Here is a 23,417-nt window from a genome sequence, read left to right on the forward strand (position 1 = left end):
TGGGGGTGGGCTGAGCTCCGGCCTGCGGATGGGGCAGGGGCCGCAGAGCATAATTAACTTGGTTAATGGAGACCAGGAGACCCTGATCGACGCGGCTCATTCCCAGGCACGACACAAGCCCGGGAGCTGCCTTGCAGCCCGATGCAGGCGTGGGAGCGCAGCCTCGTGTATTTGCGGACGTGTGAATGAAACTTAGTTCCCGGTTTAATAGGTGCAAACGGTAAGCCGGGAAGACGAAAGTCTATACCGTCCTGGAGTAAGTCAGGTAATATATTAAACTGAGGGTATTCCTAGATCGGGACCCACAGAAGTTCTGCTGTGTCCCGGATGCTGGATGAGAAAGCAGCGATTCCCTTCACCAGAATGTTCTTTTCCACGGAGAGGGTTGAAAAATAAGACAAGGCTGCCCTCTGCTGGCAGGTAAAGGAACAGGAGCCGGGGCCCTGCTCCGGGAAGAAGTGACCCCCATCTGTCCTTCCATCCATCCTTCCTTCCACTAGCCCCCCCCCCAGGTTTCCAGAGGAAACACTGCCGATAAATGCCAACCTGAGGAGACCGTTTGTGGTGTTCCTTTGGGACGCAGCTGCCAACATCTGCCAACACCTTTGTCCTGCAGTTTTATTCAATTTATTCAAATTCTCTGCAGATCCTGCTTGAGATTCACATCACTGTGTGCCTTTGAAGTTTTGGCAAGACAACGGCCACAGCTGCCCTGGGCTGGACACACACACACACACACACACACGCACACACAAACACACGTGCTGGATGCTCAGATCCTGCAGAGGAGTTACGAAGGAGAGTCTCTCAGTCCCCAAAGTGCATTTCCTGTCTGGGAGGGCTGCCAAAAACTAATTGGTTTTCCCCAGCAAAATCCATTATGATTAGTCTTGTTGTATTGCTAACTTTAATAAACTTGGAACATCTGCTTCCAAGATGGCCAAGGAGGCCCCAGCGTTGCACACTCTTTGCACAAAACTTGCACTTTCCAGTTGATCCCGTAGTTATGGGCAGGAGGGGAAAGGATTCCGTTTTCACAGGTTGATATACTTTATTTATTATTCAGAGAAAACAAATTAAATTCCCTTTCTAAATCCCAGAAAGGATGTATTCTTGAGACCTTTCTTATTGGAATACCAACTTTATTTACAAAGAGGGCAAAAAGGCTTTTAGTTGTCTGGAGAAGGGCTGAACCTCAGGCATGGAGCCTCTGGTGTTTCTTCGGAAGACCCCCCATTCAGCTCCTGTTCCTCCAAGGCGATGGAAATACTCCTGATAGCTCAGCAGTGCAAGCTGATGCATTTTATGTTTTTTCCTCACTCACTACAAGTGCCTTTCTGATGTCCTCCCTTTCTTTTCTGATAGTTCTATATATTCCATGCAGAATGTTTTAGCAGGCATCTGTATATGCTTGCAAATTTGAAAATCTGAAAGTATCACAAACAGCTTCTTCTGACACTTTGGTTAGAATTGCCATCCGGTATGCAACTCACAACTGTCAACTCCAACTTCAGCCCCTTGGCTTTGAATTTTATGGGGCTTATTTTTGCCTCTTAGTATATACCAGCCACAGGGCCAAAGGAAGGAAAGAATGCCCCTTCCAGCAATAATGCAAAGGACAACAAGGTTCAGGAGGAGCCAACTTGGTGGCTTCCTCATTGGTCATGCCTGGGATTGAGTCCCGCCACTCGCTGCTGGTCATCGTCTTTTCCACTTTCCTTCCATTTTCCCAGCATTATAGACTTCTCAAAGAAGCCAGAACTCTACACTGATTGACTCCATGTGATCAGGTGATGGTGACTCTAGTGACCACATAGATAGATGTTCTCCAGGAGGGCCTGTTCCCAACATATTCTTCAGGTCTCCCAACAGGGCACCTTCATGACTGTAATCCACCTCGTTGCTGGTCAGCCTCTTCTTCTCTGTCCTTCCATCTTTCAAACAACGTGTCGAGATAATTTGAGTCTGGTCCTCTGTGCCTTGAGAGAAAATTCTGAGTTGATTTGTTCAATGATCAGTTTATTTGTCTGCTTGGCTGTCCATAGCACTCAGGAGTCTTCTCCAACACCCAAAGTTCTTCTCATCCTCCCTGAACTTCTTTATATCACACGGAGATGGTTCCTTCTTTTGTGCTCCCACCACTTCCGCCAAGGAACACCATGCTACAACCAGCCCTGCCCTGAGATTAAGAGAGGTCCTGCTCCCGATGACGCTCCTTGGATGGGACTCCAGAGTGGAAATTCACCCATATCTATAACTGAAAGGGAGGATGAATGCAGCTGGAATCTGGCCACCCCAATTACAAAATACGTGAGGCATGAAGACAGGGTTACTGATTCCACTTTGGTGCCTTTCCAACTCTGTTTGGATGGGATTCCTGTGGGTCAAGGATTGTAGATCCGGCCCTGGCCTCTCAAGCAGGAAATGGGCTTCCTGAAAACATCCATCAGTTTTTTTTCCAGTTTCCCTCCCCAAATTCCCAAGCAGGTATCCTCAGACTCCCAAATCACCAGGCTCCCGAACTGAGAAGAGACCAAGAGGAGAAAAACTGAACAAATGCTGCCGATCTGTTCCTCTGCTTCTGCAACCCAAATGGGGAGATCAGGACATTTCCAGTTGTCTTCCAAGCTGCCCTCTAGAATGGTGCTTCTCTACCTTGGCTGCTTTAAGATGGGTGGATCCCTTGTGATCCCTGGAGGAGGTTAGTGCTGCTGCCAGCTTAGAGCATCTGCCTGCTTTATGCAGGGCAGAAACTGAGCTCCAATGGCCTCCGATGGTTTGGGCACACAGCCTAATGGGCCACGTGGCTTCACGAGGTCCTCCACCTGCCTGTTCCTCAGCTAGGGAGCAAAACTGCACCTGGAATTTCTGTAAGTGGAGTTCTATATTTGTGACAATGTGCAGGAGTTTTGTTCTTAGAAGGACTCTTACAAATGCCAGGTAGTTCATGATGTTGTGGTTGTGCTTGCCTGAGAATATGCTCTAAATGCCCTCAATTAGTTTAATTTTCTCTGTTTGTGCAATATGTTATGCTAAGATGCATTTGTGGCTTCTCCAAGTCTCACTTGAAGGTGTTTGCACAGACTTTGGCTGTATTAAAGGGCCTTTTCCAACAGCTGCCAGCCAGTGGAGCTGTTAACCCAAGCAAAGATCTGCCACATCCTTGACTGCTGTCTTTTCCACAAAAGAGAAAAGGACACAATTATCTGATTTTTAGGCTTTTTCAAGAAGTCTCCTCTGTTGCTAAGATGCCACTCCTTCCAAACTTCTCAGCCGTCTTCCGAAGGTGCTCAGGAGATGGCAATAAAACCAGCCAATCTGACAGACCTGAAAGAGGCCCAATCTGGATCTGTTGCCAGACACCCCTATTTAAAGTGCCAGAGGGCTCTCCGGCTTCTGGGAAGTGCAAAGAGGATCTTGTGGCTGTCACAGACAGTGGGCACCTTGCCCAGGAAACGGGGCTGCTGACAAAAAAGGTGCAACTTCCCATAAGAAAGGAGGGTGTTGTAGCCCATCCTACAGATTGAACAGAGGCCGGCTCTTTTTAAAGAGCCGAGTGATCTATTGGTGCCATTTCTAGAGCCAGGCAACCCAGTCAAGGGGCAGCCTTGGAAGGGAGAAGGGCTGGAAAAATGGCATGTTTTTTTGGGTGACTGGGTGGGGAAAAAACAGGAAGAAGCTGCAGGGATTGGCAGGAGAGAACATGGAAGACAGCTGCCTTCACGGCGGTAGGTAGAGAGGTCTGTGCATTGTTGGCATCTCTGCTTTTGATCTTTCTGGCTCAGGAGGAGAACAGCCAAAGAAAGGCTCAGACTCTCCCCCACAAAACTGAGCCCCAGGGGACAGAACGGAGGGGGTCAGAGGAACCTGGGAGGTCATTTAGTCCAACCTCTGGCAAAATCCCCAAGCCGTCCTCAACCTCCGCTACCTCCCAAGGCAGCCTGTTCCAGTGGGCCAGCCCGAACCCCTTTCCTTACCATTTAGCTCCACTGCTGCCCTTTGGGGTGGCTCTGAACACTTACGTCTTTCGTGCCCTCTTCTTTCTCTTCAGGCTAAACTTTCTCGGCAAGGACGGATTTCCTCCAGCCGTTTGCCGCGCGAGGCGAGAACGGGCGAAGGGGGGAATCAGCCAAGCTGGACTTGGAGGGCTTCCCCAAAATGGGATTTCTCGCATCTCGGCAGGATCCGGGAGCGCCGACTACGCAGAGCGCCCCGACTTCATCCTCCGACACCCCCACCCCCCACCCCGCCCTCTCAGCCGCCCAGAGAAGCGGGCTTGCAGCCGGGGGCGCGCTCCAGCGGCCGCCCTCCCTTGCGCCGCCCTGCAGATTGCGCGCTCCCGAGCCAGTGGAAGACGCCCCCGTTCCGTCCCAGCCCTGTGATTGGACTCCCAGCGGCAGGCCGGGCTATAAAAGGGCGAGGCCGCGGCGAGGGCGGCCACAGCGGAGCCGCCGGTAGCCCAGAGGAAGCCGGTTCGCTGCGTGGGAAGCGGCGGCGTCTCGGCGAGCGAGAGACCGTGCGGAGCTGCGCCAGGTAGGCGCCTCTGGTCTGCCCTGCTGTGCCCGGGCCCTATAGATTGTATGGGGGGGGGTCTTCTCCCATCGGAAGCCTGACAAGAGCACGCTGGTTACACGCACGCACCGCGCCTGGGTGCCTGCAGCATCCTCCCTAGCCTGGCAGCGGATTCCGAGAGTCGCGGTCCCAGGGCGAGGCTTAGGGGCTCGGGAGGGACCCCCGAGGCGGTGGGGTTGCCAGACGGGAGTCGAGTGGATCCGTGCAATCCCAGCCAGCTCCGAAGTCTCCCCCGCAGCAGACGGGCTTTCTAGGCGAGAGCTCTCCGGCCTTCAGGTCTTAACCTCCGCCTCCTTCTCCCCGCAGGCAGGCAGCGTTTCTGCCCCCCGATGTGGTTCCTGGACAAGATGCGGGCGTCCCCGGGAGAAGCCGGGCTGCTGGGCCCCTTGTTCCTCGCGCTGCCCTCCGAGAAGGGCCAGGCGGCGGCGGTTGCCACCGCCTTCCCGAACATCTTAACCCCAGACCGCATCCCGGAGTTCTGCATCCCTCCGCGGCTGAGCAGCCCGGCGCCGGCCAAGAGCCCCGGCCCTGCCTTCCAGCCCCGCCACAGCCTGACTGAGCCAGGCTTGCAGGAGGCGGCCTCCCCCGGCTTTGGCCTCTTCCCGCCCCACCTGATCCAGGTGGAAAGCGTGGAGGAGGTCCTGGACCCGGAGCAGGGCGGCACCAACTCGGACCCCCAGTCGCAGGCCGCCCTCTCTCTGCCCCACGTGCCCAAGGCCCAGACCTCCTACGGCTTCTGCGTGCTGCTGGAGAGCCCCCACACCCGGAGGAAAGAGTCCATCTTCCACAGCGAGGTCTCGGGCAGCTCCCTGGTCTTGCCCCGGTCACGGGCCAGCAGCTATGGCGGCAGGGAGCCAGCTTCCAGCCCGGTGGCCATCCGCCGCCGGCACCTCTTCAGCAGGCAAGGGGCCTGGGACAGCGACACGGCCTCTTCCAGCGAGTCCTCGCCCTTTGGCTCCCCCCAGCTGGGCAGATCCCCCACCCGACCCGGCTGCCTCCTCAGAGCCCGGAGCCAGGAGCGGTTGCTGGGCCAATCCTGGAGGGCCCGGAGGCGGTCTGGCACCACACGGGCCGGCTCCTTGTCAATGGATGAGGGCAGTTCCACGGACAGCAGCCCCGGGTCTCCCCGGCACTCTTCAGAAAGCCCACTGCCCCTGGCGGCCTCCGGCCTCCTCCCCCTGCCTGCCTTCCCCCTGGACTACCCCTGTGGCCCGGAGCGGCTGGGCAGGGAAGCCACTGTGGCAATGGACAAGGGAGGGCTGCTGCGCCTCTCCTCCGAGCACTGCCCCACCAACCAGCGCCTCCGCATCCGCCTGATCAGCGTGGAGGGCCTCTACCGGGCGGCTCCCCTGGAGCCCAAGAGCATCAACTGCTGCATCAGCTTTTCGCTCCTGCCGGGCAAGATCCAGAAGCAGCGCAGCACCGTCATCAAGCGGAGCCGCAACCCCATCTTCAACGAAGACTTCTTCTTCCTCGGTGTGTCTGAGGACCACCTGCACCGGCTCTCCGTCCGGATGAAGGCCTTGAACAAAGGGGGGAACATGAAAAGGGACCTGGTTCTGGGGGAGAGCGAAGTGCCTTTGATGCAGATTTTAGCCACCTGAGAACCTTGTGGCCACCTCCAGAGATCTATTTATTTATTTATTTATTCTCTGTGTGTACTTATTTTTTTAAATAAAGTGGAATTTTATTTAAATATGGATAACTGTCTCTGGCTCTTAAATCATAGAGAAGAATGCTTTTGGATTCCAGGCCTGGAGTTCAACTTGAATCAGCCCCTCTAACAAGGTCAGTTTGGCTGATTCCAGAGTTGCACATCCAGGACTGAAGCTCACCCAAACTCTCCCCAAAATGAGAACTCAAAAATGTTTACGTAGCACTAAAGTGGTACATCTGTGCAAGGTGGGGAAGTAAGCTCTTGGCTGACTTGCCCCTTCAAGCCTCTTCATCACCACAGCAGGAGAGCTAAAAATCAGGAGGAATGATGAGGAGGTATTTATAATTAAAGGGCCAATTCCACAGGCACCAGAGGCTAGAAAAAAGGGAGACCAGGTGTGCTGATGGAGCGGAAGGGAAGAACCTGGGGTGGTTGGGAAAGCAGTTTCCCTCATTTGTGGCCTCAAGCAGCAAATGAAACTGAGCGGTGGAAGTAATCCATCAGCCAAGAGACCGCCGTCTTCCTGAGGTGGAGGTGGGGGCATAAATCTGTCTTCTGGATATTCTCATTCCTCCCTGGGGGACCCAGCTGGGCTTCCGCCCTTCTCAGCAAAGAAAACCGGACTTCCTGAGACACTTGGCCAAAGCTTTAAGAAAAGGTCAGTGTGGGCTTTCCAAGCAGCCAGAGCAGCTCAGAGGCAAGAGAGTTCCTTTCCACACAAGCTCCTTGGACACCCGGGTGGTGTTGGCATACCTCACAGACACGGGATCATTGTTCTGGCACTTTCTTCTGGAAAGCACCAGAGCACCCCCCAAAACGAAGCCTGAGGCCTTCTGGAGCCTCCCCAAGAGGGTCACTCCGGGCACCAGACAAGCACAAAAGCTGCAGTCAATCCAAGCTCCTGCTGCCTGTTTGACTCCCAGAGAAGGTACCCTGGCCTGGGTAAAGATGGGCAAAGAGATGGTGTTCCTGAGTTCACGTGGTGGGGAGTCCCCCTTCCCCCCACTTCTTGGAGAAAGTAACAGGCACTCAACGGCTTGACTTGAGCCCAAAGCAGCTTCTTTATGGGCGGCAACAGATCTCCCCAGCACACTGAAAACATTAGCTGTGAAAGTGCTGAGATCAATAGATGACGATGAGCTGAAATTCCCAGCTCCAGCTCCTTTGCCTCACGTTGACTGGTGTGAGAAGGGAGCTCCTTCTCCTTGGACCAGGTTGTTTTCAGCACCTGGACGGTCTTGGGGCTTTCTGAGAACATCGACCCTGTGGTGTTGATTTCATTGAGGCAGCTCTTCGTAGCTCTGAGGGGTCCATTGTAGGGAGAGCTACTGTACGTGGGGATCAGAAAAGGTAGAATGGACAGAATAACTTGGCCGTTCAATTGAGAAACAGCACACAGGTGTGCAGATGAGCGTACCCAAAGTTGAGGTTGGAAAGGCGAGGGTCTGGTGGGTTCCAGAGGGGATGAATGGCATGGGCCAGCCCCAAGATGTCAATCAGGGACTGGTCGTGGGGAAGGGGCCAAGTCCTGCTCAGGGGGTCCCAGCTGCTGCGGGATGGGAAAGGCTTTGGTCCAATCCAGCTGTTCGTCTCCACAGAGCTCTGAACTGCCAATCATGAACCATCTCGAAGGAAACTTGGCGCTCAGGTCCTTTCAATTCCTGAGGTTGCGCTGCGTGGCCGATTTACACCCCCCTCCCCCCTCCCCCGATCTTTATTTATCTGGGTTCTTGCAACCTTTCCTAGAAAAAACTCTGGAAAAGGGCAGCTTGACAAACAAAGACTCCAGTGTAAGAAAGCCCAGGCAGGCGGTTGCCAGGCTACTAATGACAACCTAGCAGAGGAAAAGTGAATGTGTGTATAGTGTGTGTGTGTAGTTTGTGTGTGTGTGTGTGTGTGTGTGTGTGTGAGAGAGAGAGAGAGAGAGAGAGAGAGAGAGAGAGGGAGGGAGAGAGAGAGAGAGAGAGATGGAGCCAAGATAAATCCTGCCTGGGAAGAAGTAGAAGAAGAAGGGGCAGGACATGCAAAGCCTCAGCCTTACAAGCAGGGCGGATGTGGTCCCCAAGGCATGCATGTGAGGAGCATCTCCTTTCTCCGTGAGAAAGATCAAGGGGATGGGAGTCCCGCTGGGCCCAGGAGCCTCCTAGGAACAGCCTTTCCAGACTAGCTTCCTTTCAGACCTTGTCCAGGGACCTCCATTTCCAGGATCCCAACTGTATAGTCCCAGCTCACAAGCACTGACCCCATAGGAAAAGGTGGTCCGAGAGGATCAGGCCCAAGGAGGCGAGGACTCCTCTCTTTTATCACCTCTAAGATCCAGGCCCGTTTCAGACTTCAGCCCCTTCTTCCTAAAGCTGCTGCCTTTTCGTAAAGCTGCTCTGCCTCCTTTCTAATGTCAGATTTTTTGGCCGCTGCTTCAAAAGGAAGTAATTCTTTCCAAGGAAAATTCTCACACAATTTCCACTAGGAGCATTAATTGAGAGGAAGTGGATGGCTTCCAGGAATTTCAGCTACCAAATCATTTTCGAACCAGTTTACATTGGGTTGCAGACTTTCTTACCTTTCAGTGACCTTCTGTAACTGGTGAAGATTTGGCCCTTTCGCTAATAACAGGAAAGCTCGCAGCAGGTGGCTGGCATAAATCTCTCCTCAGCTTTTATTGGACTGAGAATGATTCATATATTCATCCAGTTTTTCCTTAATGGGTCTCGAGGCACGGCAGCAGCTACCAAACAGGCTTGCCCAAGTCTTAAATGTAAAAGAGCTTCTGATTGATCCTCAGAAACAGCAAAGCCCTTTCTCTGATGGCTTTCTCCAGGGAAAGTAAGATGGCCAGCTGCTCCATCCTTACTGGTGCTTTAAAGACAGCCTTAAAAGTCAGTTTCCCTCAAGGGACTCTTATCTGAGATGTTGTACTATACTGAAGGTTGGAGAAGATGGTTTTCCAGTGCGAATTGGCTCCCAAGGGGTCCTGAGGTTTGCCTACTTTTGCTCCTGCAGAACTCAGAAGATGCAAACCAGTTTCAGATGAGACAAGCATCTATTGGAGACAAGCAGAAAGAGGATGGGGTGGCAGCAATATCAGGGGAATCCACAAACGATCCACTTCTGCACCAGCAGGAAGTCTGAGCAGAGCAAACGGTCAGCATAAGGAAAGGACATATTTGCCACTGGACTTTTTCCTATTCCTGTCTGTCATCCCTCTGGAAAAAGGGCAGGAATATGTTTGCCGATTGTGTGTGCACACAGCAGGTGCACAAGTCAGCCTCCCCCTTCCCCCCTTCAGTCAATCTCACCCATATTCCCCAGCCAGTGGGGTGGGCTGCCATGCCTGCCATCTCCATTCAGCTGGGGATAAGGGAGAGAAAGTAATGGCTTTTTTAGTATTGAATTGAACTCAGAAAGCTAACCAGGGCTGGACCAAGGATGGAGGACCAGCAACTCAGGGCAGAAGGGCAGTTAGGGGAGGACAATCAGTCTGTCAACCAATCACTCCTGAGAGAAAGCAACCACGGCTGTATTCTTGCCAACTAGGAGATAACTCGGTTGTGACCCTGAGTCAGAGGAGTTGCCCTCCCCTCAAAGAACACCTCCCCCACTGCACACTGACTTGGCCCCTCAGGGACACTCACACCTCAGAGCAACAGTCAAGAGATTCTGAAAGTGCAAAGCACCACCCAGCAGATCCATGCATGCTCTAAATGCTGGATTTTTGCTTAGTGTGCTATAGAGAAGCTAAAGTTTAGATCAACTTTATGTGTGCTGCTTTTAGTAGCCTTTAAATCCATTTTTTTCAGAAAGAACATGGCTAGTTTTGCATGAATACACAAAAAATAGATGATACAGATGCTGTCCCTTGGCTGCCCAGCAGTTCTGCATGCCCGATCTACGGTGGACAAAATGACCCAGCTCCTTCCTTGGCTGTGAAGATGTAATGCCCTTTCCTGTAGCTTCTCCTTTGCTCCTCTGAATGAAAGGACATGCAACTGAAAGATGTGAATAAGACTCTCTCTGGGAAATGAATGATGGAGCAGGATTTTGGCAAGGCAAATCGAGAGGTTGCAGACATTGAGCAGGCCCAGCTGCACGAGCGAAACAAACTGGATAATGGTTAACTTTAATCAGGGCCTCTTCCAGCCCATCCTGAAAATATGATTCAGGAAAATGCCAGGTAATAGCCATCTATTCCTTCTGCATTGCATTAAGAACTACCCCCACCCCAGAATGACAGCTGCAAAAGGGGAAAAGTATCCCCAAATGATGAAAGGGAATGTCCTTCCCCATCTTCTCTCCCCCCCCCCCCCGGTTTTATAGGAACTGGGACAAGGAAGTCTTCCAGGGCTGGCAATTTCTTTTGGAACCAAGATTTGCTTGAGATGTCACCCTTCTCAGTCCCTTGGCAGAAGAGAGTGGTTTGCAAAACCCCACAACACATTGGCATATCCTTCCATTCCCTGGAAAATGGGCAGCTCTTTCTCTCTCTCCTGCTCATCCAAGGGTCGTTTACAAAAGAGTGAAGAAATCTGGGCTCCAGCCATTCAGAGCACTTAGTACATCTGGTTTGAGAAACGTCCATGAGACTCGTGTCTGGAATGGGCCCAGCAGTTGATGTAGCAGGGCTTATACTCTGAAGAAACGGTTTTAGTTGTAATGGAATTAAATAGGGCTGCTCCCAAGGCGTTCCATAGGTGCTCCCTTTCTGGCACCCTGAAAATGATTCTCCCCTAGCAAATCTGGAAAGAGCTCCGGGCTCGTGCCCAGAAGGCGGGCTCCAGCTCAGAACCTCTCATGTACCGGCTCAGATACCATGGCAAGAGGTCCCTCGTGGTGGGTTGCGGAACAGCCCATCAACTTTTACATCCATGCTTGCTTTGAGCATTGAGCAAGGCAGGAGAAGTCAGAAATGCTGCTTTCGAGGGTGGCAACATCTTGTTCTTCGTCATCTGTTGCTCTCTGCATGTTCTTCCTGGCAAAGGGAAGACCCAAAGGGGAGGAGGGGCATCCTTTGAGACACTCAAAAGAGGACACTTCTTTTTCCAGTCTGGCCCCCTTTTTCTTGCTATCGACCCTCTCCGTCGGAAGAGCTTCCTGGAAACCATCGTTCCCATTGGCCAACATTTCCCGGGAAAGTCCCTGTGACTCTTTCAACCCTCTGATCCTCATTAAATTTCAGGAAGGCGGGGGAGGAAAACAAAGACGCTCTTTCCAGAAGTGGACATTTGCATTTCTCAATAATGAACTCATAACACAGATATATTAAATAAATGGAAAGCTTGGCCGATAAGATCCGAGTGGAAAAAAAAACCTCCTCCTAGGTTGCCCAAGAGATCTGCATGTGAACTATTCAAGTGATGCCTAATCTAGCTTGATTCTTTGTGTTTCCACTTAATATAATTATGCCAGGCACTGCTGGCTGCTGTAGCCGAGAGCCTGGCAGGCGGAACGCTGAGATAAGACGGGGGTTGCGTTCATGTGAATAGTCAAAATGGCTGCACTGGCTTATGCTAATCCCGCACGTATCCCTTGCAGAAATTTAATTACTCCGGCCTCTGGGACCGGCTGACTACTTAACTGAGTTTGGCAGGGAGATGTTACAACGCCGAGTTCACAGGTTCATCCGAAGCAGATGAAGTCAGAAACGCTGGGTTGGCATGCTCAGTTTCCACTGCCTACAACGCCCTCCGCAGCTGCTGCCCTCCAGACCCGTCAGATCCTACAAATCCCAGCCAGCGGCGTCTCTGAGGAGCATCTGCTGGGCAAATGTGCCCAGTTAGGAATCAGACAGTCTCACTGATCCTTTCTCCAGGTTGTCCCTGATTTGACGTACATGAGCACCATAACTGCACACATGGAAAATGCAGACCATCTCAGTTAACCGTGAAGTGGCCTGTAGACACCTGGGTGAGAAGACAGGTGGTGAGGACGCTGGTCTAAGGGGCAGCCAAGGGCTTCTTGGGCAGTTGCGTCCTTCTTGAGCCTGATATGCTTCTTAGGCTTCAGACCTGGGCTTTCCTCTTCAACCCTGACCAAAGGCCTGTTTGGCTCTCTTGGCTTTATCTCCCACTGCTGCCTATGGAGGCCCAACAGTCATTCAAGACTGTTTCAATAATTTAACCAAGCCTGACCCTCTGCAGGAGGGAAGTCTGCTTGGGGGCAGCCAGGGCCATTGTTGATAAGGGACCAACCTAATCATGGAACGCTGAGCACACCAAGACTCCAGCTAACCCTCCTTATTTATATTTCCACTAAATGTTCTTGCTGTAAACAAACATCACCTTCACACGGTCTATCGCTCAGCACATGCTTGAGGTTTTTGTTTAAGTACTTGATGCTTGATTAAAGGGTGCTTTGAATGGTACAGTTATCAGCTATTCTACTGAGACTCCAGTTCATGTAGAAATATTAAGATCCTTTGAAAATACCGGTTAATATTTGCACTATAGTACTTTATCTTGTAAGTCTTTTAAGTTAAATTGTTGCTTGTTGTCCAACAATGGGAGGGATGCAGATGGCCAGCCTTCCTCACGTGTGGCAGCCCGTAATGTTTCTAGGACCTCTTATGCCACCAGGGTCAGCGAGCCACAAAAAGATTGTTCTTGTCGGCCAGTCAAGTTGGCTCATGAACTCCTGAATGGAAAATATTCTCAGTATTAAACACTGGAATGCAAACATCAGAGTTGATCACTGGTGGGGCCAAGTGCCCAGGCACAACCTTTCTCGTCTCCAAGGTTAAAAAAAAGGTCAACTCACACAGTGAAGACTGGAGCCCTAGAGCATATTTCTTTCCTAAGATAGAGAAATCCATTAAATATCTGAGTATTCTTGCCCAACAAGACCACCCCAGTAAGGTTTTCCTAGTCAAGAGAATACTTTAAAAATAAGCGCCCCCACCCCTGCCTTCCAAAAGAGCAGATTACCTGGAAAAAGCATGTGGCTATCCAATTGTCCCACGCCTGCTTGTAATAAACCAGACCTGAGCCTGTTCTTCCCTTTGGGAAAAAAAACTGCTTTGCTTCATCTGATAAGTTCCAATTGTGAAACAGTTCCTGTGTCTCTCTAGCAGCTCTGACAGCTCACATGCCTCTGTGCCAGGGGAGGGGGCTAGAAAGAAGCAACTCCAACCTCAGGAGCAGCCATGGGGTGATGCTTTGCACGATCCAAGTGCTCAGCCTGTTGCTGTGGATCTCCATCTGCAACCTCAGGGCAATAGCTGGTCATGGTCTACCATGCCCTCATGCACTGGAGTGGGTGGGCAGAGAGCCTGCTGTGAATGCTCTGGCTTCTCTTTTGATAAACTTCTCTTCCTTCTCCATATTTTACACAGGGTACGTTATCTGGATTACAGGGTTGTTTAGTTTTAACTTATTCTCTTGTTACATCAAAAAATTCAGCAATTTGGATCTGTAGGCAATGAACTATAATTTACTGCACCCCGGGAACCTGGTAGCCACAATTTATGATTTAACATATTGGTCAAATCTCATGCACGGTTTTAAAGAGAACCTGGCTAAGCAAAAATCAAGGTTCAGCATGAGGTGGAACCAGACACATCTAGGTACAACATTCTTGGCTCAGCACAAACTTTGGAGTCAGGGAGCATACCGCCAAAAGACCAGAAAACAAATGCAGGCACCACGTTTTGAGAAATAAGCAACAGTTTAATGATGGTGAGAACTGGCGTTCATAACTGCCAAGTTAGACATTAAGTCAGCTATGGTCAAAGCATAGAGGTCGTATAGGAGAAAATGAGTGGCTGAGGACTGGAGGATCTGACAGGAATGGCTAAGTACATGACTTCTTCATTATTGTGACTTATAGACAAATTTGATTGTAGGTGTAACAAGGGGTACATTACTGCAACCATTTGTATTCTCGATATCTGACCTAATGTTTACAATTCCTCTGTAGACTCTATGTCTGCCAGCTATTAATTTATCAATGCCAACCTACCAAGCCAGCAGAGGTGAATACCATTGATCTTGGGAAACATGGCTCCTTGATGACCCCAGTCAATAGGATTTGTAAATAAACACTGGGTTGGCTCCCTCCTTGCATTTTCCAAAACAGGCTGGCTCATTCCAGATTATTCAATAGCTATAAAAATACAAAAAGGCTAACAAAGTGGTGTGCATTTACATCCCATTCTCTTCTTTTAGCTTCTCTTCTGTTTTAATCTCACTCTGCACCTCCACCTCCATCCGCTTTTCTAAACCTGATCTCCTGGCTGAGATTATGAGTCTCCAACAGATCCGAAGGGCGCCTGGTTAGAGAGGTTTGATCCATAATTAAAAGCCGTTGCTAGTTGCTCGTTTGTCTCTAGTCTGCTGTTTGCCTTTAAGAATCAAGTTTAACACAATTTCATTCACACTTTATCCAATCTTTGGTAAATATCCTCGATTACTTTCTGCAACCACTTCCTGAATATGAGAGGATCACACTGGTATTTCCTTACAGGCTTAAATGATATTTTATTATGGTGTTAATTCCATCTATCCATTTGAATATTTAGCTGAATTGCTTGAATTCTACTTGGTGATACAGAATCCTTCAAGTCAACCTGCGCTTTCATTTTGTACTGATTTGCTTTTAATTCCGGTTTGCCCACGAGCCACAGTGGCAGAGTTCAGGCTTTGTGCTAGGCCAGATCCACACCAGACAATTTAGGGGTTAATGCAGCATCGACTCAGGCAGCCAAAACCCTTTGGTCTATTATGGGATAGGAAGTGAGAGGCTTTCCAGGGATGCTCCTGCTGGGGCCTCAGAGGCAAGATCTGCTCCTTTAACAGGCTTCCTAGCAGAAGAAGCCACTGAGCGACAGGAGCTGTCCGTGGTCCTTGGTCTTCTTGCCAGCCTGGCTCCCTTGGCTGTTGAGGCCAGCTGGTTCCGGCAGATTTTGTAGTTCAACTGCATGCACAACAATGACAGACACACCGGAGAGAAATGAGGAATAATGGGGAACAAACTCTGCCTCTCTAAATGTTCGGAAAGGCGTTCAGGGAAGAACTTAGGGTCACCATAAGAGATGAAGGAATGATATACAGCAGAGTAGAAACAGAGGACATTAAGCAAGGAAAGTAGGAAAGGTTAAAAAAGCCAGATTCCACTTTCATAAATCTGCTATTCCTGACCAACTATCAGAGCCAGGGACTTAAACACTGAACATGGCCTGGTCCTACACTGTGCTAAGTTATGATTTGGCTATCCAAATTCAGCTTTATTTCCTGTAAAATCTAAGTGATCAGAGAAATATTTAGGGTAATTTCACTGCATTTTGGTTCTGACGGTCCAGAATGAAGGGAGCTGTGTCAGGAAGGAGACAAAGAGAAAGCTGTACTGCTCTCAGCCTTTGGCACCAGCAGCTCTTCTGAATGAGAGAGAGCCAGAAATATTTCCTGCTTAATCCAGGATCCCATTGTCAAATATTGATTCAATGCAACCCCTTAGCAACCCTTGCTGTCTAAATAGAAGGCCAGGATCAGTGTCGGTGTTCAGTCGGATATGAAAAAGGGTGACGTGGGCATAAGAGGAAATAATGTGATTTGCAAGGAGACAAACTCAGCGGTAAGGCCACTATTTTTTATACCCCAAAGCAAACCGAACTCCGTGTTCTAAGTTTCTTGTTTAGAATTTGCACAGTCCTCACCCACACTCAAGGCACTGCTTTCCTAGGAAATGTTGGCAAAGAAGAGAGCATCACTTTTTCTACTGGTTGTCAAGAGAACTTCAAAGGAGCAGTGGGAAATTCAAATTCAGGACTTCCACCCTTAAAATCTCTTTTTGTTGTGCTTCAAAAAATTAATTATGGAATTTGAGTTTAGGGAATCTATGATCTGGAGTCCAAGGAGCTAAGTTATCATGAGATTTATATGTTAGTGTAATGTGTGAATCAAGATAATGGAAGTTCATTAAAAACAGTTAAACTAATCGAAGTTTAATATCTGCAACACTCGGCAAAAATCTGTCAAAACGAGGTGGCTTTTAGCAATATTCACAATCAATTAATGCTTACTTTGGGAATGGCGTTTGCTAATTTATTTTAACTGTAGTCTTGGACAAAGCATAATTCCAATAGGATTCACATATCTTGCTAAGACATGTCTTGCTAACCTAGATTAATAAACATGATTGGCTGGATTTGCATAGAACAGATTTTTTTTGCTTGAATTGCATTTAATGTATACCATTTTGAAAAGTTGTTAACATTGAAAGTTGATATAAAAATATAGTAAAGAAAATAAAGACACAAACTATATCTTTATAGTTTATAAACCACTGTGTCAAAGTTCATTTCAGAAAAAAAAAATCACCTTATAATGAGTACATTATGTGAACCAGGCCTAATCTATCGTTCAACACTGACACCAAATGATAATCATTTAGTGATACTTAACCCTGTTTTAATTAGCCATTTAATTGAAAGATTTGTTGACAAGCTTGTTTCTGGCAGGGAAGCTCATTTCCCACAATTTATTTGTCTTGGTGTTGTAAAGATAGCTGCATTAGCCTGAAATAAAAAGCCCCTTAGCCATTTTACAGGTGGGAAGAGGCAATCAGAGGCCATTTTTCCTGGGTTTAATCAGCTTCAAATGGACCATCCGGGTGTTTGGCTGTGCAGCTCTCATCCGTGATTCGGAGGGAAAAGCTGGAGAGCTGCTGCTTCTTACCCCCAACCCTGCCCTGTGAGTGTTTTTCCCCTAAGTGATGTTTACCATATAGGGCGGCCCTTCAAAACATGCATGTTTAAACAGATGTTTCCCGTCTTTGAAAGCCAAAGTGATTCCTGCCACTGAACGGTGAACAGATGGAGCCGCTGTTCCACGGCCAGCCAGGAGTGACCTTTTGCATCTCCATTAGCAGGACTGGGATCCTCTGGCCCTGTGAAAGGCTGCTGAAAATGAATGGAGATGGAAGGCAGAGATTGGATAAAGGAGCTGCCCTTTCATAAGGTGGCTTTGGGCAGGCCTCTGTGAGCCTGCAAGTGGGCCTTTGGGAGAGGAACAGAACAGCGGAAGAGGGAAGGTCACAGGATAGGAAACAAAGGTAGGGAGCAGAAGAGAAGAGGATTAAAAGCTTCTGTTCCTCTGGAGGCAGCACTACCATTATTTTTGGGGAAGCTCTTGCAACTGTCATGGGATTCCCCCTGGATCCCAGGAGGTGGTTGTGGACTTGGTTGCTGCTAGAAGCTGCAGCCGGAACATGGCTGGCATTCTGTGGCCACCCCCTGGGACCTTCTCCCCTGGACAGGGAATTGTACCCAAAGCCCAGACGGTCCTTCCAACTTAGGGGATGGATTCGGAGGTCCCTGCAGTCTATTGTGTGTGCATTTGTTTTTCCATTAGAGAAACAAAACAAGAGCAAAAACTAGGACAGAAAGAAATATGAGCTGAGAGCCAAACGGAAACAAAGAAAAAGAGTAAACACACACAAAAAACCTTTTGAAGTTTTCATACTCAATATTTCTATCCAGAACATTTATACAGACAAAAGTAATTGTTTAGGAGAAACATGATGAATGTAACAAATAAATAGTAGTCTGATTTGAAATACTTTATCCTTCATGCAAGACTGAAGTTCTTCCATACCTTGCTAAATAAACCACTCAATGTGGTAAAGCATAAATCACGGTTTATAAACTACAGTGGCTGTGTTCACACATTACACCAATTTCCATCTGTCTCTGGGGGAAGGGTATAAACTGCAACATTTGGTTCCAGAGCCAACCAGTCCATAATTTAATGGAGCAATAATAGATCAGCTTTGCCAAAAGGCATCAAGTGATGCACTTTATATTTCTTTCAAACAGGTAATTCTATTTATGAGCAAGATGTTCACTCTGTAAATCACTTAGGGAGGGCAGTAAAGCACTGTGAAGCGGTATATAAGTCTAAGTGCTATTGCTATTACCTCTGGAAAAGAGCTCAGGAAGTCCCGGGAAAAAGAGTCTTCCAAGCATCAGATCAGCAGGCATAAAAACATATATCCACTCATCTCCGTTTGAGCAATTGCCACATCATTTTTTCCTGAGTTTCTGAAACAAGCAAACAATATGTTTTCTGGAAACAAGCAAACAATATGTTCAACTCAGCGTAGCACACAGGAATGCAATGCCACGTGCCGTGCTGTGGACGAACAGACTGACTGCATGTGCCACTGATAAAGCCAGGTAACTCACCATTCAGGCGCAGCAGAGAAAGGAAGACAAACAGAACGTTCTCGAGTGTCATCAGCAAGGACAGGGAAAGAAAATCTGCAAAAATTCAGCCTTTAGAAATAGAAGGTCCATCTTGTCCATAGTAGAATCATCCCTTAAAAATGGGATTGTATTTGTTCCATTTCCTTGTGATTTTCAGAGCAGAAAGTTCAAATTTTTTCAACAGAAAGGTTTCATTTTTGAGAAACAGCATGATTAGGATTTCCATGTATCTTGATGGGCATACAAGTCTAGGTGATTATTCTAAATATTTATAATTGCTCCAAAACATGTGATTTCTTGAACCAAACATCCCAGGAGAGCAGGTATTTAGGAGCACGTTAAAAACTCTTAGACTGGTGGGCTGGATTCAGATGAGATGTTTGGCCATCATGCAGCTTCTTCAACTTTGGGATACAAAGACACTTTGCTTTTTAAACTAGTCTCTCTCTCTCTCTCTCTCTTGGTTTGAAGTTCATTTGTACATATTTGCTGCAAAAATCAGCTCTTTGGGAAGGGCAGCACCAATGGCGGTTTGTTCAGCACTGATTATGCAAACTCTGGTCTGGCCCAAGGTGCGAATGACATGATGACACTAAACAAGAATGTTTGGTAGATGGACTCATTCACAAGTGTCACGGAACAATTCCTCCTCTGGGGGGACCAGGGATGAGTGTGCTACCCAGGATCAATGCAGGACCCCAAACTTTGGGTCCAAATTTTTGCAGAGCAAGTCCAAGTTCTTCTCTTTTTTCCTTGAACTTCTCCTAAGGGCAGATCCCACCCAGAGTCACCGGGAGTGCGGTGGCATGTTCGTTTGAAATATTATTTTATCTCCGCACGTGTGTAATCTCCAAACACGCTGACACGCCAGCTGCCTGCATGCTATTCAAGCCACCCTTTCTGGCTGTGTTTGAAAACAAAGCGGCTGAGGTAAAAATAGCTCGAGGACGTCAATGGGTTTTCCTCCGTGTCCACAGCGGGGCCTCCGCCCCGTTCGCCGTCGGAGCTTTACGCCAGGCTCCGAATGCCCCTGGCGCCCAAGGGCCACGTGAGAGCCCTTCCAGGCGGGGAGGACGCAGGTTGGCGGGGTCTGGGGAAAGGGGCGGCTTCCTTGGCCGGGGGGGGGAGGGTGTCGTGCCATGCCGGTTTGCCCAGAAAGGCCGGCCAGGGGGGCCAGGACCCAGCCGGATCAGGGAGGGCCGGGCTGCTTTGGCTTCTGCTGCGGCTGCTGGAGGCAGCCCTGCACGTCGGAACGCTGCGCCTTGCGGGTCGGGCTCCCTTCTTGATCTTCTTTACCGTCGCCTTTTTTCAGGCGTGCCAGGCTGCTTCCTCGGGCCGCCATCCCCGCCTCGGGCCTCCTGGGCTCTTTCCGAGGCAGCTTGGCCGTGGCCAGGGACGGCTGGCTCGCTGCCCCCTAATGTTCCGGGTTCCCAACTCCGTTGAGAGTTGCAGCCTCAGTTTAGACGCAGGATGGAGTCAGCACGTCCAAACCGCCGCATTCACACGACGCGTGTTCCACGCCAGCTAACGGAACCCCTTCCCGGGCGCCGCGTGCGAGCCCAGCCAATCAGGGCGATCGAATAGGGGGCCGCGGGGGTGGGGCTTGACAGCCAGGCCACACCCAGTGGGCGGATCCCCTCAGCGGGTGAGCCTCGAGAGCGCGGGCGGGCAAAGGAGGGAAAGCTGGTCACTTGGCCCGAGCACGCATGCGCGGGATTGCCGCCGCCGCCGCCGCCGGCGGTGGGCGGAGTGGCGTGGCGGGCGTGCTCCTCCCTCAGCCTCCTCGGGCGCGCGCCCAGCTGGCCTTTCCCTCCCGCCCTGCGAGGAAGGCCCGCCGCCGCCGCCGCTGCCGTCATGGTGCTGGAATCTGTGGTGGCCGACCTGCTGAACCGCTTCCTGGGCCGCTACGTGGAGAACCTGAACAAGTCCCAGCTCAAGCTGGGCATCTGGGGGGGTAAGCGGCGCCGGGGGCCCCCTCTCCCGCCCTGCCCTCCCCCGCTGCGGCCTGGCCAGGGTCCCGGGGGGGGGTCGGGCTGAGCCCGGCCGAGGGGCCTCGCAGGTCGGGAGCCGGGACCTCCCAAGGCAGCCCCTTCCCCCAGGCCGGCCCTTCTCTTCCAAACCGCCCTTGGGAAACGCTGCCCCTCCGAAGAAAGGGGTCGCTGAGGGGGAAGACGCTCCGCAGGCCCCCCGTTATTTGCATTCATTGCAATGCATCGCCCCCACCCCAACCTCAGCCGAGTCTGGGGGGGGTGCAGAACTGGGGGGGGGAATAAACACCAAAGCAGACAATAAACCCGCCCTGAGTCACTGGACCCGCATCTGACTGTCAAGAGTTGCTTCGGTGCCTGAAGCCGCAACAAACTCCAGTGACTCTTTGCTGCGGACTCTGCGCAACCTGGTTTCCTTTGCTGGAGGCCGGTCTGGCCGTTTGTGTTTTGGTGGCAAGTCAACTTTGCCCAAAAGCTGAGTTCCTCCTGCTCGAATTTCTCAGGGTCGAGCAATAACAGTAAATATAGCACAAGAGTAGATTATCTCCTGGGCCCTAGTTCTAATTCCTGTTCTCAAAACTTGGCCCTTTTTCCTTGGTTTGTGTTTTTAGTTGTGTGCTAGGTAAGAAGGCTTGACGGTGCTTTAGCTCTCAGGCTGGAGTTCTTCTAACCACCCTGGCTTAAAAGTTAAAAGAATGTTATCATGACATTTGAATTTGACTAAAAAAGAAAGAACATCTTAATGTCATTTGTGTTAGTCAGAAGCACTTTAGGAGGAAGACTCTTGCAGAACTAAAACTGAAGTTGTTGCTTTGGTCAAGATTTTTCAATGACTGGATAATCCAGTTTTTCCAGTGGTGATATAATTGGAAACTTTTCCTCCACAAACCGCACTTTTGTTTTGTGATTGTTTGCGTTGGAAAGTCTCCAACTGGAGTGCTGGATTTCTGTTCTACATATTGACATCACTTCTGAAAAATGGGCCATGCACCCCTGGTTAACTCTCAGTTCTATTTCCTCTTTTAAAAATGGACTTCTGAAAAAAAAAGTCTCTTAAAGTTTCCTCAGATTACATATAATCTGAGTTTCTTATCAAAACGCTTCTTGATTTTGTGGAGTCAATTTTGCAAAAAGTTTATTTACTTTCTGGGTTGGATTGAAACATGAATTGGGTTGAAGCAAGGCAAGGGGAGGGGCAGGAAAGGGCAAGAAAGAATTGAGGGTAGCCTTGAAAATAATCTGGCCTGTGGCAACTAACAACAACTGTGTGTATTCTTTGATTGCAACAAGTTTGCAGATCATGAGATCTAGAGCCACCAGATATGGTAGCAGAGTTGTGAAATGGGTGGGGGGGGGCTCGCTCACATGTTTGAAATCACAATGGATTCTTTCAGGCTCCCTATCAAGATTGGCTCAAGGCTTTTTGTAGAGCTGTTTTGCTTTTGCTTTTAAAATCTATTTGCCATTGGTTAGAAAATGGTATTAAAAAGATAGGATATGTTTGTTACAAAATGGCAGTTTTTCAGGAATGAGACGTCCTCTTAATTCTTCCTGTGGGTTTGCGATAAGAGTTAAGGACATGTTCAGCGCAAGGACTGAGTGCTGCAGAGTTTGCCCTTTATTAGTAGCTTCCCTAGCTTTTATTATGCTGGATCAGCACATATGTTTTCCCAAAACAGTTTATCTTGTGTTTAATCAAGATAAGTAGCTGATAGTTCTCTCTGCTCTTTGTGGCTGTAGCCATGATTTAACCTTGCAACTGTGGCATGGCTTCTCTCCTCACCAAGACTCATAAAAAGCTGCAGGTCCTCCTCTGGTTACAGATAACTGATTTGGGGAGAGCTGTATGTATCTTCTGATTCAGGTTGTCAGAACGAGGTGTATTTCATAAAATGGAAAAGTTCATGAAATGGGCCTTCTGTTTTGGCTCCTGGATCTTCAAGCAGAGAAAGAAAGTATTTCAAATATGCAGCAGGTTGGTTGCAAGATGTTTGACACAACTAAGCTTGTGTCTAACTTGCAACTAAGCTTTAAAATTGCACTGCTGCTTTTTTGCTTTAAAACTCATGCTGGGAACAGTAGGAAATTGTAGCAAAGCGCATTTCTAGAGATTGGTCCTAAGTCAAATATTACAATAAGTAATATTTAGTCTTTCACAGTAAAGCTCTGGTGTTTATTTCCTGCTCAGATTAGGGAAGTTCTCAATGTGTGTAGAAAGATTCTATTCAGGCTCTAGGTAACTTTCTTTTCGCAGATGTGTCTGCATTTTCTCTAATAGATTAAAAACTTAGCAACTGATTAATGTTAACTTTGTTTTTCCTCTGGGTCAATGATTGGCTTGTTACTGCTCACTTATGGCACCTTCCAAATTTTACTAGTGTTGCTGTTGTTGAAATTAACCTGAGAAAGTTCTTTTCTTATACTGCAGAACTAATTCCTTTCATAGTTTTATAATAAGAATGAACAAGGCTGGAAATCAGATGTTGCGTTCCAGCACTGCCTATTTTATTCCCCTTTTAATTTTCTGTTGCAATCATTTTTTTAATAATTGTTTTAGTGTTTTAGTTTTTATGTTGTTCCCTAAGACTGACAAGAAGACAGCAGGCTACAAATATTGACAAATGCATAAATAAGCCAATATTCCATAGCCACTAAATATGCTCAGTACTTAGTTGGGGAGGTAATTCCCTTCCCCTGACATTTTTTAAAAAAGTCTTGCTTTTATTTGTGGATGTTGTCACTGTGACTGTGTAAAACATCAGCTTTTGTGATTAGGTAGATGTGGCTGGAATGTGGCTCATAGATATCTTTTTCTCTTCTATAGGCAATGTGGCACTTGATAACCTTTTAATCAAGGAAAATGCTCTGGTAAGTAACCTGGAAGCTATTGGCAACCCGGAAGTTATTTTCATCACCTCATCCATGGATCCACTCTATGATTTACAAACTTGATAAGTATTAGATCTAATCTGAAGCAGAGGTTTAGTCTTCTGAGCTTTTGGACTTA

General features: G+C 48.9%; 3 protein-coding genes and 1 long non-coding RNA gene across 20 annotated transcripts in view; 2 read left to right on the top strand and 2 right to left on the bottom strand.

The window, feature by feature from the left end:
* TLN2 (talin 2) overlaps nt 1–4,212 on the bottom strand; it is a 72,751-nt gene extending 68,539 nt beyond the window's left edge. The window contains exon 1 of the mRNA XM_039340076.1: nt 4,023–4,212. The gene's annotated coding sequence lies outside the window, so the exon portion shown is untranslated. The remainder of the gene's footprint in view (nt 1–4,022) is intronic.
* A 189-nt stretch (nt 4,213–4,401) lies between these two features.
* LOC120306524 (C2 calcium-dependent domain-containing protein 4C-like) lies at nt 4,402–6,272 on the top strand. Its single transcript, XM_039339901.1, has 2 exons — nt 4,402–4,533; nt 4,879–6,272. Exon 2 carries the CDS (start codon nt 4,902–4,904, stop codon nt 6,174–6,176), a length of 1,275 nt encoding a protein of 424 aa, XP_039195835.1. The 5' UTR covers nt 4,402–4,533; nt 4,879–4,901; the 3' UTR covers nt 6,177–6,272.
* Nucleotides 6,273–16,363: 10,091 nt separating this feature from the next.
* On the bottom strand, nt 16,364–19,478 carry LOC120306575. Its single transcript, XR_005556345.1, has 2 exons — nt 18,402–19,478; nt 16,364–18,257 (listed from the first exon to the last, which is right to left on the bottom strand). It is a non-coding gene; the product is annotated as an uncharacterized LOC120306575 (long non-coding RNA).
* Nucleotides 19,479–20,181: 703 nt separating this feature from the next.
* The window catches only part of VPS13C (vacuolar protein sorting 13 homolog C), a 60,909-nt gene continuing 57,673 nt past the window's right edge, over nt 20,182–23,417 (top strand). For 12 of the 17 annotated variants that reach the window (XR_005556347.1, XR_005556349.1, XR_005556350.1 and 9 more), the window contains exons 1-2: nt 20,183–20,376; nt 23,235–23,278. Coding sequence is in view for 11 of the 17 variants with exons in the window: in XM_039340083.1 (XP_039196017.1) it covers nt 20,277–20,376; nt 23,235–23,278 (144 nt within the window). In the remaining 6 variants the exon portion in view is untranslated. Of the gene's footprint in view, nt 20,377–23,234; nt 23,279–23,417 lie in introns of all 17 variants that reach the window. The other 5 variants (XR_005556346.1, XM_039340081.1, XM_039340079.1 and 2 more) reach the window with 1 other exon arrangement.

Source organism: Crotalus tigris, unplaced genomic scaffold (genome assembly GCF_016545835.1).
Source record: "Crotalus tigris isolate CLP2741 ecotype Arizona unplaced genomic scaffold, ASM1654583v1 scf7180000017741.1442986301:2390832, whole genome shotgun sequence".
Lineage (NCBI taxonomy): Eukaryota > Metazoa > Chordata > Lepidosauria > Squamata > Viperidae > Crotalus > Crotalus tigris.